This window comes from Sylvia atricapilla, chromosome 18 (genome assembly GCF_009819655.1).
Source record: "Sylvia atricapilla isolate bSylAtr1 chromosome 18, bSylAtr1.pri, whole genome shotgun sequence".
Taxonomy (NCBI): domain Eukaryota; kingdom Metazoa; phylum Chordata; class Aves; order Passeriformes; family Sylviidae; genus Sylvia; species Sylvia atricapilla.
Genome location: NC_089157.1, coordinates 7,804,691 through 7,820,368, shown reverse-complemented (window position 1 = coordinate 7,820,368; position 15,678 = coordinate 7,804,691). Strand labels below are relative to the sequence as shown.

The 15,678-nt window shown below is 42.5% G+C and overlaps 1 protein-coding gene across 2 annotated transcripts; it reads right to left on the bottom strand.

Annotated features, from left to right (window-relative positions):
* Nucleotides 1-15,530, bottom strand: DUS1L (dihydrouridine synthase 1 like). Of its 2 annotated transcripts, none has more exons than XM_066332173.1 (13): nt 15,173-15,530; nt 11,547-11,655; nt 10,597-10,647; nt 8,358-8,470; nt 7,524-7,606; nt 7,258-7,361; nt 6,176-6,320; nt 5,467-5,563; nt 5,017-5,105; nt 4,311-4,477; nt 3,717-3,754; nt 657-732; nt 1-344 (listed from the first exon to the last, which is right to left on the bottom strand). In XM_066332173.1, the coding sequence occupies exons 1-13, from the start codon at nt 15,407-15,409 to the stop codon at nt 193-195; spliced, it is 1,461 nt and encodes a 486-aa protein (XP_066188270.1). In that variant the 5' UTR covers nt 15,410-15,530; the 3' UTR covers nt 1-192. The 2 variants fall into 2 exon arrangements, with proteins under 2 accessions (XP_066188270.1, XP_066188272.1); XM_066332175.1 differs by having other exon boundaries at nt 8,358-8,410.
* Nucleotides 15,531-15,678: the final 148 nt, after the last annotated feature.

The window sequence follows — 15,678 nt, the reverse complement described above, 5'->3', positions numbered from 1 at the left end:
TTTAATTGCATCTCTTTTATTTCAAATGCAGGATAATTCCCTGAGTAAGCAGTTTTTTACTTAAATAAAACTTTTCCAGAAAGTCATGTGGAAAAAGTTCACACAGCTGACAGTGAGCTGGAGATGACACATTCTTTGGCCCAGGGAAGTGGTGGTCTGGCAGCAGCTCTTGGACTGTTCATTTCCAAAGCTTCACCCTGTACTGTCACCAGCCTCCTTCAGCATTGCTGTCTCCCCCACCTCTGCATCTCCCCTCTGACTCATCTCTGGGGTTTGAATTCCTCGTTGACTGTGCTGCCAGGAAAGGGATTTTTCATACTTGGTCTTAAAAAGTAATCCATGACCTGAAAAAGGAAAAGGGGAAAAAACCTCCAAACCAACATCCTGAAATGAGATGACTACACAGGTAAACATTCCTTATAAAGAATGGGTCTTTACAGAATGGAAACTGCATCTCAAGGCTCAACAACATACAGAGAAGAAAGAATGGTCTTTTAAAATGGTATTATAAGCTTTTAGATAGCATGTAGCATTTTAAATAGTATATAAATTTTAACACTCATCTACACCCCATAACCCAAAGATTAAAGTCATGAATATACATGGGAGATGGATGAGATGTTTGCTTGATGCCTGGTAAGGCTGGATACACTTACCTGGACAATCTGCTACCTCCTTGAATGCTCTTTTCTTACAGCATCCTCGGCACATATTAAACACACATTTATTGCCCTGGATTGGGATAGCAGCATAAAGAAGCTTGTGTCAGTGAAAATAATTTTTTTTTGTATTTACTATAGTAACAACACAACTCTGCACTTTCTGATCTTTGGAAAAAAAACGTACTCAGGCTAATGAATATGATGGAGTTGATGCCATATTGGGGGCTATCTACTGTTTGCACATAAAGAACAAAAAACCCCCAACCAACCAACCAAAAAAAAAAATTCACATTCAACTTGTGCAACCCCCACAGCCTGTTGGGAAGCTCCAGTTACCCACTACAAGCAGGCATGCCATAAGCTCTCTGGAACAAGCACAAACACATTTGGTGCTGGTGAGCCTGCTCTAGTTCTCTGCACCATGAAACACAGTGCCTGATGTGCTACCATCTGCAGCTATGGCTAAAATATGTTACCACCAGAATTACTTCCCTATTTGTATCTTAAAATAAACTTGCATATTTATTAAAGTATAATGTATGACTCTTAGGGGACAGCAGCAGCTGAGTCTTGGCTAGCTGATGTGGCTTTATGAGCCTGGGTCTCTGGGCTGCTTTACTCAGACATATTTTAGGAAAGGGGGTTGACATTGTTCAGCGAGGTTCCCTCCACCCCAGTCAGAAAATCATCATGTTTAGGGAGGCTTTAGTTGAGTTCCTTCTCCTTCTTTTTCTCCACATCCCCACACTCCCTCACCTAATTTCATGACACAGCTCAGAAACACATAATCTAGGGGGGGACAAAAATGACAGGCCTAGGCAGGAGATTTCAGGTGCTACCTGCAACAATACAGGGATGCAAGAGCAAAACAAAAATAAGTCTAAGCCCTGGTGCAGACAATCCTGGTTTATGCACCAAGCGATGTCACCTGGATAATTATGAAACAGAATGGCTTTGAAAGCATGCCAGCCCAGTGCTCAATGCTTTCCCAATAATGAGCACAGCAAAAAATATCCCATTTTTTTCAGCTTCAAATTGAGCCCCAGCTGGCTGCCACTGCTGTGCTGTGGTAACAGTGTTTCAACAGAGAGCAATATCCCATGCTTGTGTTGCAGGCTTCCTCCACCCTCTGAGGTGTAATGCAAATTTTTAAGCTAGAACACAAAATTACTTGCATCTTACACCCTGCTTTACAGGTATATTAGCAGCAATAAATACACTCTGCTCACACAGCTCAGCAACACCACCCTATCAAGCAAACACCTATATTCCCCAAGGGAAAAAAATAAACAAGCAAAAGCAAAATGAACTCTTGGCAAATATCAAAATATTTGAAATTTCAATTTCAAATTGAACCTGTAAAACCAGCAGCCTCATTTTGCACTGCTAATAGTGAAAGCCAGTGTTAATCTGCTGCAAAGGCAGAACTGAGGACGAGGAGGTGCTTATGCTTGTTTGGATAAATGCAAAGATCCAAACACAACACAAACGAGAGCTGCAGGTGCTGCCTGACACTCACTGCAGGCTGTACTGGGATGACATTTGGAGTATTTTTATTAGTACACTGAGAACCACACCAGTTATTCAAATTTTCACTTCGCAGATAAACTCCACTCCCCACTAACCATATTAAGAGGGGTTTGGTTTTCATTTCACAGTAAAATATGCATGTCATACATGTGTGGAGGTCTGGAGATTTGTTTCCAAGATATTTTGGGAAATACAACCAACTCACTCAACTGTCTTAGCAATAATTACTCTCTGCAGCAGCAGGACTGCACTTTTTTGGGAAAGGAAGGCAAAATCTCTCAAAGAACCTATGTCTGTTAAGGAATTTTGTACAGCATCTTCAACCTCAGAGATTCATTACAGTTAATGGTTAAAAAGCTTTTGCCCAAGTATGGACTTTCCTCCCCACACACACACTTATCAGCAGGACTTGGCATGCACCTGTGTGACTGGGCACTGGCACGGACCTACCTCAGAATTTGGAATAACACAATAGAATCATAGAACAGTTTGGGTTGGAAGGAGCCTTTAGAGGTCATCTACTCCAACACCCTGCAAAGAGCAGGGACATTGCCAATTAGATCAGGTGGCTCAGAGCCCTGTCCAACCTGATCTTGAATGTTTCCAGGAATGGGGCATCCACAACCTCTCTGGGCAATCTGGGCCACTGCCTCACCATAAAAATTACTTCTAATCTAAGGCATAGCTGGTCTGAATCTACTCTTTTACTTTAAACCCATTAGCACTTGTCCTACTGCAACAGGCCCTGCTAAAAAGTCTATCCCTGTCTTTCTTTCAAGTCCTCTTTAGGCACTGGAAGAGCAGTGAGGCTCCCCAGAACCTTCTCTTCTACAGGCTGAACTCCACCCGCTCTCTCAGCCTGTCTCCACGGCAGAGGGACTCCATCCCCCAACCATCTTTGTAGCCTCCTCTGGGCCTGCCCTAACAGCCCCATGTGTCTCCTGCATCATGGGCCCCAGAGCTGGATGCAGCACATCAGGTGGGGGTCTCACAAGAGCAGAGTAAAGGCACAGAATCCCCCACTCCTTGGCTGCCCATTCTGCTTTTGCTGCAGCCTAGAACACAGCTGTGAGCACACATTGCTGAGTCATGACCAGCCTCTGAACCACCAGCACCCCAAAGTCCTGGGCAGGGCTGCTCTCAATCTGTTCATCTCCCCATCCTGGATTTGATACCATAGTTGCCCTGACCCAAGTGAAGTATCTTGCACTTGACCTTGTTAAATCTCAGAGGTTCCCACATGCCACTGCTTGAACTTGTCCAGGTCCCTCTGAATGGCCCTGTCCCTCAGGTTGTCATCACTGCACTCAGTTTGGTGACATCTGCAAATGTGTTGAGGACACTCTTGATCCCACTGTCCACATGATTGATGGAGACACTGAGTAGTGCTCTTGGTTCCAATACAGACCCCTGAGGGACACCACTTGCCACTTATCTCCATCCAGACATTGTGTGACTGATCCCTACATGGTCATTCAATTTCATTTAATGGAAATGTTTTTATGGACACTTGTACTGACTTACCTTAGGGTTTCCACATTGATCACATTTTGCATATTTGGCTGAGAGAGAGAGAGAGAGAAATCTGGTTTCATCAATGGTGTTTTTAAGTGGAAGAAGTAAGTTAAAAAAAAAGTCAGAACCAGACAAAGCTTGGTGCTTTTCTAGCCAGAGAGTTCTTCTGAAGTAAAAATACACAACCTCAAATAACAGCACTAAGGTAAAAATACTTTGAATTTTTAAGTGCCCCTATGCTAAAATACAAACATGAAAGTTTTAATCTTCAAGTCAAGCATAAAACAGGAGGACATCAGCTTGAAATTCATACAAAATTTCCATTTCAAATGCTAGTGACAGCTACAATTCAGTTTGTAAACCACTTTGATCTTAAAAGATACTTAGAGAGATCAGTGACCTACTACTTCGATCCTTGTTTCCTTTACTAGTGAACACTATTTGAATCATGTTGCCTGCTACTGAAATTTCAATAGCAACAATTCCTCCTCTTTTTCAAGAAGTTTCTACAAGTACACAAGCCAGGAAATTTCTTAGTGGCAAGTTATGTCAAAGGTGGTATCAATAACTCTCCATATATTTATGCCAATAAATGGAACTTACGTTTTAAAGATGGATCAAAGGTTTTATTTGGATTTCTTAACTTCTTTTTTTGTTTATTCTTTGACAGAAGTTCAGAATTTCCATCTTCCTCTTCTTCCAGAGCACGTTTCCCTTGAACACCTTTTTCAGTTGCACTATCTCCATTCTCCCTGCATCTCTCCTTTGGCCTGAAACAGTGAATTTCATCATAAATTGGCTGGAGGGAAGAAGTGGCTGTTCCCTGACCATTGTTCTGATTTACAGAAATCTGGGTACACCATAAACCTTTCTGTCATGGCTACAGTGAAGCAACATTACCCTTAGAAGTGGGATAGAAAAACCTAGCTTTTTTGATTAACACTGGCAGTTAACAGACATATTATCAAATATATCAGTTGGAAAACCAATTAAAGTTGGTCAGCTAAAAATAAAGCAGTGTCAGGTAGCATATTTGCTGCACATCAGATTCTTGTTCTGAGCTGCAGTAGGATTCCTGATTTTTACTTTTCAGAGAGAAATTTGAGGAGGACCCAAAGGAGAAGATGCAAACAGTGAGCAACATCCTCACAAACAAAGCAATAACTTGAAAAAAAAAAAACCAAACTAAAATAAAAATAATCCAAAGTCTTTTATTAATGTAAGCTTCTAGAACAGACTCAATGGCTGATACTGATGGTATGGGTGGGAAAGGCTTATGAGTACCTGTAAGTATCAAAACATAACTCACCCTGGCCTGATGTATGGCTGACAGATCCAGTGGAAAAAAGGCAACCCTTCTTTTGGCTTTTCTCCTTCTTTCTGATTAGCTATTTCTTCCTGCAACATAGAGTTACAGTCAGTCTTCCTGGAGTTGTCAGAAAATATACTAAACACTCAACCTCCAGGAAATCACAAACCGAAATTTAAGCTAACAATTACTCACAGTTACATATAGGCAAAAAACTATCTACAAAGGCAGATGAACTGAAGCACATTTGTAACTCATAAATCAACTTTATCCCATGTAAAGCTGTCCAGGCTTAAAGGGATGCTGATGTAGCAAGCCACCAATATCAAGGTTAGTAAGTCACAAAGTCCTAGAGAAGTGACTAATGGATGCCAACTCTATGACATCCCTGGTACATTCCCACAAAGTGCAAGCAGTACTGTTCAGGGAGATTAGGGCCCATCTTGGTACCTGGCATCGCAGTTTCAGCTCCCTGTTGACATCTACAATGCCTTCTAGAGTCTTCACTTTTGCTAATTCTTCACGCAGCTGCTGGTAAACTTGAAGCCTAAGGCAAATCGCAAACATCAAGTTATATTTAGACTGCAATCAACTAAAAGTAATTGTATAAAAAGATTTTATAACTTCCTGATTCATTTGCCTTTGATAGAAGCTTATGTTCTTCTCTGTAAATCCAGAGTAAAGTACACATATGTCTCTTCCAGATAAATACTTGGCAGACACCAAGGTACTCTGTACTGTGACGTAAGCTAACCATGAATGTACAGTGCATCAGCTGCTTCTCAGTAACTGCCCATAGCCATGCTCTTACTCCACGATAAATACAAGAGCACTTTGCCTCACAATGAACAAGGAGATAGTTAACTTTGTGTTTGCCATCAAGTGTGCATGTGCATATGGGCAATTACCACATTGCAACTGGCATGCTGTGAGCTCACACCCTTGCTGATCTTGTGGCAACTTGTTCATTCCCCATTGCTGTTTCCCAGATATGGAATGAAGGGTAAAGGCCTCAGCCCACACCCTCTCCAGCCAGGTCCAGGAAAGAAGACCTTGCAGCATATTCATTCTGGCCAAACAAATCCTTGTCCAAAAACCCCAGATATTTGCTAAGCAGGATGAGCTCTGAAAACATTAAGAGTTCTATGGAGATACTCACGTGTGATGCCAGAGCTTGAAGAGATGAGCCCTAACGTAAGACAATGGACAAGGGTACTTCCGCACGATCTCCAGGTACTCCTCAGCCATCTCCCACACCAGGGGGTTCCGGCCCTCAAACAATGCTGGGTTATGAAGATTTCCTTCTAGGGAATGAAAAGAAATACTCCAATTTTCATTTCAGGATTGAAGCAAAGGCCAAAATCTCTGCTCTGGAGTTTGATCATCCCTTTTGTGATTCTACAGCCACAGACAGACACATCACCCATGTACTCTAAAGAAGAACACAGGGTCCATAAAACTCTAGCCTGACCTTGGGATACTGTATTTCACTATACAATTCTTAATTGTACTGAACAGCTCATATCTAATTAAAGTACAGTTTCTAAAAAGGCATCTAACCTTCACACAAAGACAGTAAATCAATTAATAAATAGAGAAATCACTGCTTTTGTTGCACAATGGTTAAATACTGAAATGACAGGTGTCTTGCCTTATGCCTGTATTGATATTTGTCTGCTCAAGTTTACAGATACAGCTTCTCAGTGTGCTTTTCTCTACTGGCTTCACAAGCCTTTTGTTAACCATTTTCAAAAACTGAGATTCGACAAAACCCTTCTTTAACTGTGTGACTGATCAAGAAGCTCTTTCTGATGCCTATCCTAGCTCTTCTTCTAGGAAGTTATGTCAGTTCTTTCTTGTCCCAACCCAAAGTGAATCATCAGCAGGAATATTAATCCACAGATGCACTTAGTTCATCAAGAACTATTCAAAACTGTTCCATTGATTAACAGATGTTACAAAAGTATTCCAGGATAACAGAAGCCCCGTATGCCTTTGTCAATGATTTGAGCTCAATGAGTCAATGGTATTGCAAGTCCAACAAAACAATTCTTACAAACCTTAAGTGATTCCTGGTGATGAGATGGCCAGTATAAGACAAGGGAGAATGGCCACACAGCTGTCAAGCAAAGCTGTTCACCAAGTCAATCTGACATAAGTTCTTAATAAATGTATACAGGGCTGCTAAGGGAATAAGAAATAATTTGTATTCTCATCTGAGTAAAAGTTCATTTTCTTTACCTGCACTCATGACGCCATGTACTCCTGTCTTACGGATGCACTCTTCCACATCACTGAGACACTGGATGTTTCCATTTGCAAATACAGGAATGTTTACAGCTTTTCTATACCAATGAATAAAACATACATAAAATTCAGAAATCAGAATCAACCCATAAATTCTCCTCCTGTCACACAAATTTATTTGCTCCTCAATGCCACTGTATACTCTGTTTAAAATCCAGAGTGTTAGTAGGAATCCACTAAGACTGGTTCTGCTCACTAACCTTACAGCTTGAATGTGCTCCCAGGATGCCACGCCAGCGAGTGGTCCTTTCTGTTCTTTAGTACGGCCGTGCACAGTCAGCAGCTGGAACACAAAATTACATTGACTTTCCATGTGTATGAACCACTGGCATAAATCCACTGAACAAAACTTCCTTTCACTCCCTACACTTTATGGATACCACTGAGTTCCTGCTGCTATTTCAACAGTGCTGGGAGTTTAGCAACACAGAAAGATACTAGCAGCTCACCTACCGTGGCATGGTCTTAGGCTTCTTTTATCTTGCTATTCCATGGCATGACAAGATTGTATCATGGAACAACCTACAGCTTTCCTTTTGCACCGGATTCCATTTGTGACTCACTTTGGAATTTGTGATCTATTTATCTAGCTTTCAACTCAGCAGAAGGCCCAAATACTATCAGTACTGTCTCTAACTATAGACCATATTTCCAATTTAATTGGAATTAAATCCTAGAATGCTGCCTATTTCTTCTAGTGATACCTTTTGATACCCTTTTTCTTCTACAGCACTGTGGATTTCATACATTCACATTGTCTCCTGCAGCACTATGTGAAGACTGAGATTCTCAGCCCCAGTGAAGGATGCTGCACAGTGCAGTGATTACAAGAGACTGAAATCACTGTGTCTTCTGTACCACACTACCTGTGGCCTAGGAATGCAAACACACAGAATCTGTCTGCATCCTGTTTGCTCTGTCTGCAAAATAATGCAGCCTATTCATCTCCACAGTACACCAAGAACTGGTCATCAGATACTTTACACAAAGTTATGTGTCCAGTGCAAGAGTAGAGGGAGCAGCTGCCTTCTTACCTGGCAGCCAGCTTTCTCCAGCATCTGTGCATACTTCACTGTCTTGTCAATGTCTGGGAAAACGCGGATTTTGCATGTGATGGGAACAGAGAGCTTCTCGTTAGCCAGTAAAACTGAGAAAGATTGAAAAGACAGGTAAGTGGGCTGCACAATGCTATGAAAAGTGTCTGCTCCCCTCAAGATCTGATACTGAGTGTGGTATGGCAAAAGCCTGAGAAGTTACTACTATGCAGTAACTCTCACAGCTTAAAAAAATCAGCAGTGTCCTCTGCAATCCTTATTGCATAGTTTAATCATGTAACAGTAACACACATGAAGTACAGAATCTGCATTCTAACAAGCTAGCATAAAATAGTCATCCATTTAATAGCCCTAACATTTCCACTGCATTAAACCTTCACTTTCAAAGACCACCCCCTCACAACTTAATTATTAATACAAGTTTATTATCATCACAGGCTATTGTACTCCTCCAACACTAATTTTTCTCACAAAAAGGTGCTTCACTTCTTTGCAAATTATCACCAAAATAATCATTTTAAGTATAGTCTGATCCATGGCAAGCAGAGGGTTATCAAGTGAGGTAGGCTGTGGATGTAAACAAGTAGTAAATGTAGGTTATAGAGTCAGGGTGAAATCTAGAACAACATAGTAAACTCCCAGTTCTTACGCAGTGCATGGAATCACAAAATTACCAAAAAGAGAGCTAACAAAGAGAGCCAACAGGAAAACAGTGAGTGATGTTGTATCTGAAATTCTCTTCTTTTCCAGAGCTTGGATATGCAATGTAGGAAGTCACCTACTGTCTTCTAATCCAAATCCTAGGAGCTCTAACGATTGGTACTTCCCATCACCCTTTCAAAGGAGCAAGCAAGGTGTATACAGGTGCAAGCAGAAAAGAGTGCTCCACCGTTTTAAAGGTGGCTGGGGAAAGGAGAAGGAAGAGGACAGCTAAGACAACTCTCTTACTAGACAGCCTGGGTTCTCACCCAACTAGATGACCTCGGTTCTCTTCACACCTTGAGGCGATTCTGATTTGCATATTTCTCAACAGCCACATTACATGATGAGCAAGGAAGCACTATCTTATCTTACAGGTTCTCAGCAGTGTCTTTGTACCAAACATCACCCAAGATTCCCCAGACCACCGCGAATGCAAACAGAAATAAGACTCTCTAACTTCATGGTTCCAACACTTGCTTTGAAGAGGGATGAAGGCACATTCTCAGTTCTACAAAATGACCAAAACCTTGCTTTTTGTATCAATTACAAATGCATTTCTTAAAAACATATGATACTATTTGTTGCAGACAAGTAAAGATATTATTAAAGAAAGGTCTTAAAAAATATGGTTTAGGCCCTGCTACCCTAGCTAAGCTAGCAATAACTTGTAAGTTCTCATGCAAAACAATCTTGGGAATGAAAAACTCATTAACACAGCAACCTATTCTTGGAGAGAAAAATAAGTCTGTACCTGCATAAACAATAGATCTATCCCATGAGAATCCACAAAGGAAATATGTAAACATCTGAGTGAAAGAGAGAGTCTGAGCAAATACACACAAAACACCTTTTAACCAATAAATTATGTGACAAGAAAACTACTAGCCAATTAGAGTTGAACACGAGGTCTGTAAAAACTATATAAAGTGAGTTATGTGAATGAAGAATGGTTTTTTTCCCTGCATGAGGAAACTGAGTCTCAGCTGATTATTATTACAACAACTGTTCACAACAGCTACTCATAGCCTGAAAACAATCTACACAAATTAGGAGAAGAAAGGCATAATTTGCTACACTATGGACAGGAAGAGTACATGGAGTTGGTCAGAAAACAGCAACTGTGGCTTCAAGCAGAAACATGACTCTTGGCACCTCAGAACTTCAAAGTGAAAAAGGCACTGGTACTTCTACTGTTTCTAAAGTTGGAGAGCCACTAAACTATCATATGAGACAGGAACTTAATTGACTCATTTTCACCTGAAGTCTGTTTCAGGTACAAAAGTCTTTTCACAGATCTAGTGTGAGTTTGCCGTGGGATACCAACGAGTATCTTGAGGGTGCCACTGGAATATGGTATGAAATTAAAAAAAAAGAAAAAAGAACAAAAGAACACAGTTGCCCCTTCAAAACCCAAACACAACTCTGCCCAAAAAACCATGATGAACTTCCTTTCCCCCAAAATCCCTAAACCTCCTCTCGATAATTAGTTTATCCTATTTCCTCTCTAAATACTTACTCATTCTCTGAAGAAGATCCCACTCCTCTTGCAGAAATGCTCCATAGTGACCTATGATAAAATAGCATATGACAGACTTGTGCAGAAGATTAAGATCCTGAAGCACACTTTTCATAAACTCTCACAAACATAGATCCAGACACTCATATACCTCACTGGCAGAAACAGAGTTGCTCTGTCCTGCCCCAGCTGGAAGAGTGGGATCATTCTATTCTCTCTGCTACCCCAGATTTACAGGATAAACAAGGAATCCCCACACCCTACTTTCACTGCTGCTCTCCAAGGCTGATATGTTGACACTTGCAGCTCAAAGTCCAACTTCTAAGGGTTTATACAAGTTGTTTAATAAATCCCGTTAGGATAACAGATGATCAGACTGAAAGATCTATTTGCACTACTAATAATTTCCTATTAGTCTTTGAAAGATATTTTAGAAGAAAAATGGGCAGTTACTGAACAAATATTTTCTCAACACCTTAACTGATAGAAAATTTTCAAACACTGGTTCTGGTTTTCAAACATATAGTATGTAAGGGATTCAGCAGGTGTCATCCTCCTCTACAGTATTGTGAAAAAACTGCAAGTATCAGGGAAATAGGAGACCCTAAGTGTTTGAATTATGTAATTTTTAGTGCAGTTTTTCAAAAATAGGCTGTTTGAGCAAAAATTAGAAAGAAAATCAAGCTCTTACTAAAAATAATGTTTCTGAAGGATATTCTAGACACAGGAGCTGTCACTTAAGAGAAATTAGAATTAATTACATCTAGTTTTTGTTTCAGGTTCTACAAAGCATTACCTGCTACACTTGGTGTAACTAAGCCTGACTTCAGCAGTATTTCATCCCCTCCCCAACATTTGATTTAGCCCCCTTCATATTCTACTGTCAGCATTCACATTTGAAACATCATTTGCCATTTCTCTGCTTATCTAGGGTTCAGATTTGCACATACCTCGCTTTGCAATCATTTGGGGGCAACCCAAATTTAGGTCTATGGCATCACAGTAATCCTGAGCCAACAGTGCTGCTTGGACAAACACTTCAGGATCATTGGCACAGAACTGTGAAAACCAAAGAGAAGTGGAATAATCAGGCAATAGCTTTCTTCAAGTACTGACAAAATGTTATGATGTAGTTATGAAGCAACTACCTGCTACAGAAAACAGGCAAATATGCACAGTTAATAATACCAAACACTATTTCTCAAAATGATCAAGCGAAGTGATGTGATGTAATCTTTTTGGATTTCAGTAAAAGCATTCGATACTGTTTCTCACAGGATGGTTTTGGACAAAATATCCAGCCTACAGCTGGATAAACACATTGTGAGATGGGCGAACAACTGGTTCATGAGTCAGCTGCAAAGGGTTATAAGGGACTGGGATGACACTAGGCTGGTGACCAGTAAAGACTAGGGCTCCACAGAGCTCCATCTTAGATGGAGCCAGAGCTCTTTAACAGCTTCATAAACTACTTGTAACCTTTGCTGACAGTTGTAACCTCGCTGAGGATACTACAGTGGCAGGAGCTATCCACTCCCTGCGAGGCACTGAGAAGCCCTGCAGTGAGACCAAAACAATCAGAGGGCTAGGAAATCACCAACCATATTAAGCTTAATGAAGTCAAGCAGCCTGTTCTGAACCTGGGACACGGTGACTCTGCACCCATGGACAGCCAGGAAAAAAAGGCTGGAGAACAGTGCTGCAGAAAGAGGCCTGGGGTCCTGGTTGATGGCAAGTTTAACATGAGTCAGCAGTGCCCTGGAAGCCAGGAAGGCCAGCTGTGTCCTGGGGTGCATTAGGCCCAGCATTGCCATCTGGGCCAGGGAAGGGATTGTCCCACTTTGCTCTGCACTGGGGCTGCATCACCTTGAGTCCTGGGGACAGTTTGGGACACCACAATATAAGAAAGATCCAAAGCCATTAGAGAGTGTCCAAAGGAGCTTACAAAGATGATGAAAGGTCTGGAGGGGCCATAACAAAGAGTGGCCAAGGTGACTTGGCTTGTTCAGCCTACAGAAGAGGAGATAGAGGGGAGACTCCATAAAAGTCTGTAACTTCCTCACAAGGGACAGCAGAGGGACAGCTCCAACCTCTGCTCTCTGTGACCAGTGACAGGAGCTGAGGGAATGTGTGACACACCTGAGGGGCAGGAGAGGTTTCAGCTGGAGAGCAGGAAAAGGCTCTTCCCCATCGAGTGGTCAGGCACTGAAACAGGCTCTCAAGAGCAGAGGTCATGACACTAAACCTGCCAGAGCTCAAGGACCGTTTGGACAACATTGGTGGGATTCTGGTGGCTGTTCTGTGCAGGAGCTGGATTTTGTTGAATCCCTTACAACTAAGGATATTCTACGATTCTATGAAAAAAAACTCCAAACAAAATCTGTGACACTTACCAGCTAAAGATCCTCAACCTTCAAATGATAAAATGAGAAAGATGAGCATTCAAGAGGCAAAGAAATATCAGATGAATATTTCACATGTGGTACCCAAGAATAAGTGGAAACAACTTTTAAAATTCTCTGTAGAAGAAACAGCTATATACCATTTTAATACAGAAAGGCAGTGCTTAAGAAAAGAGTTACCCGTAATGTCTCTGGGTCTTGAGACAGCTCAAACTTTGTAGATATCAGTAAGTACAGTTGTCTCTAAAATGAATTCCCATGGGATGTGAAACAGACACATTGGCTATCGTCAAATGCTCGGTCTTAACCAAATGTAATTAATATTACATTTAAAACATAGAGCAGAAAAAGCAAATTAATAAAATAGGTTAATTTGAAGCTTCTTTGTTGAAGAGGACAGAGACAGACTATTCTTCTCATCTGTGCTTTCAAAGAGATTTTCTTAATCACACTTTTAACAAAAACCAATGCCATCAGGTCTTTACATGAACTTGAAACAAAACGTAAACACTTTTGAGAAGAAGGTGTTACATAAATCCTACAGCACTACATAAAATTATGACTGATAGCAACTAAAATAAGAAAAATCATTTGCTTTCTCTGACATGACCGAAACAATGGAAAGTTTCCAACCATGCCTTATAATGAGAATGTTAGAACAGTAAACAAAGTCTTCAGAGCAGGCTGAGCTCAGATGTACCTCTGCCTAATCTAATTCTGAGACTCTGTGACCAAATCTGTAAGGACTGCTGCACAAGATCCATCCAAAGATTAGTTAGTTCTGTCCTTTATGTCCAACGGTGGCCAATGGGAAGAAGGGTAACACAGCAACTGATCCTGTTCAGGTAGTGTCACCCAGAACACACAGCTTACTGAGCTGAAGATCTATGACTTATAGCTTTCTAAGATTACTTGATTTTCTGCCACTTTTTTTTCTGTATCAAAAGAAACTACCTCCCACAGAAAAAGAATGTACATGCTGAGACTAGCTCATTTAGTTAGAGCATGGTACTAGTAACACTAAGGTTGTGAGTTCTGTCTCTGTATAGGCAATTCACTTAAGAGTTGTACTCAATGTACTTGTGGATTTGTGGGTCCCTTCCAACCCAGAATATTCCATGATTCTGTGAAAGCTGTACTTGAGACAGATCAAAGGTCAAAACCAAAATGTACAGGGAACAGCAGAAGCTGGAAGAGTGTCCGTAGGGACTTCGGAAGCACAAGGTGTGTTTGTTGCACCTAAGGACCCTCAAGTGTTTTCCTTAATTTGCCTTCTAAACTCATGTAATTGTTCAGAATCCACTACATACCACAGCAATGAATTCTGCAGTTCATAACTACCACTATGCTTACTTGTTTCCCATTTATCATCTTCAAGTCACTAATACTTCCACAGGTTTCTCTTATCTCTCCCCTCAGTCAAGTGAGACACTTCTTTTCCAGGGTAAAGAGTCCTCATCCATTTAACTGCTCCACATGTGGAAATCAGTCATTCCTCTGCTCATGACAACCATCTTTCCCTGCATTATTCAGCAGCTCCACAAGCCACTTTCCCTCTTTGGGATAGAGTGAAATACCTAGACATCACACAGTAGCCCAGAAGCAGAAGCAACACATGCTTTAAAGTCTGTCCTATTTTCCTTGCATCCTTTTTCTATAGCTAAACATTGAGCTCAGGGCTTCAGAGAACTACTCAAAAAGCTGTGACCCTCCTTGAGTGGTACCAGATCCAGGACACACCCTGACTTTACAAGACCAGCTGCAATCTGTTTCTAAAGATGAGGTGCAGGGGACTGAAACCCTGTGAGAAGTCCAGTGCTCCAGGCCCCTGTGGTTAAGACAGCAAGTCCTCTGCTAAACATGGGATAAACAGAAAAACACACATCTTCATGAGCTAAGTACTGTCAGCAGTATTTAGATGCAGAAAATGAGATTTCTGTCATCCTATATAACCACAAGTTAAAACGTGGATGAAACTGACTACCTTCAACTCGCGCACATTTGGAAAACGCCTGGATTTGTTAGCACGACCGGGGTGGATGGCGCGGGGGCGTTTGGTAACGTGTCCTCAACGTTACCCAAGAACGGCACCGCAAGGTGAGCCCGGGGAAGCTCCTCCCGGCAGCCGCCACCGCTCCCGGTGCTGGGGCTGACAGGGCGAGGGCCGCGCTCACCTGCACGATGAGCGGGCGGTCCTCGGGACAGGCCTCGCCGTAGAGGTTCTCGCGGCGGTAATTGGCGTCCCTGAGGAAGACCTGGGCGTGCAGCATCGGTGTGTAGCAGAGCTGGGCGCCGTGGCGGCGACTCAGCAGCCTCCAGGCCAGCTCGCTCTGGTCCACCATGGGCGCCACCACGTAGTGGGCGCTCCGCAGCGTCTCCCTCCAGAAGGCTTCCCCGCGCAGCTTCGGCATCTCCCGCCTGCTCGCCCGTGCAGCGTGGCGGTCAGCTGCCGCTCCGCGCTGCCGCTCCGGGGCTGGCGGCCTGAAGCCCGCAGGCTGCCGCGACCGCTGCGCCCAGGCCGGGCACCGGCGCAGCCGGACGGTACCACCGCCATTTCGTTCCGGCTGGCTCAGCGGTGCAGCCGCGCGCCGTCCCCTCCGGAAACCGTGGCGCTGCCAGCAGGGGCCGCGAGCGGGAGAGGAGCGGCGGCCGCTGGGCCTCGGGCTGCCTGGGGCGGCTG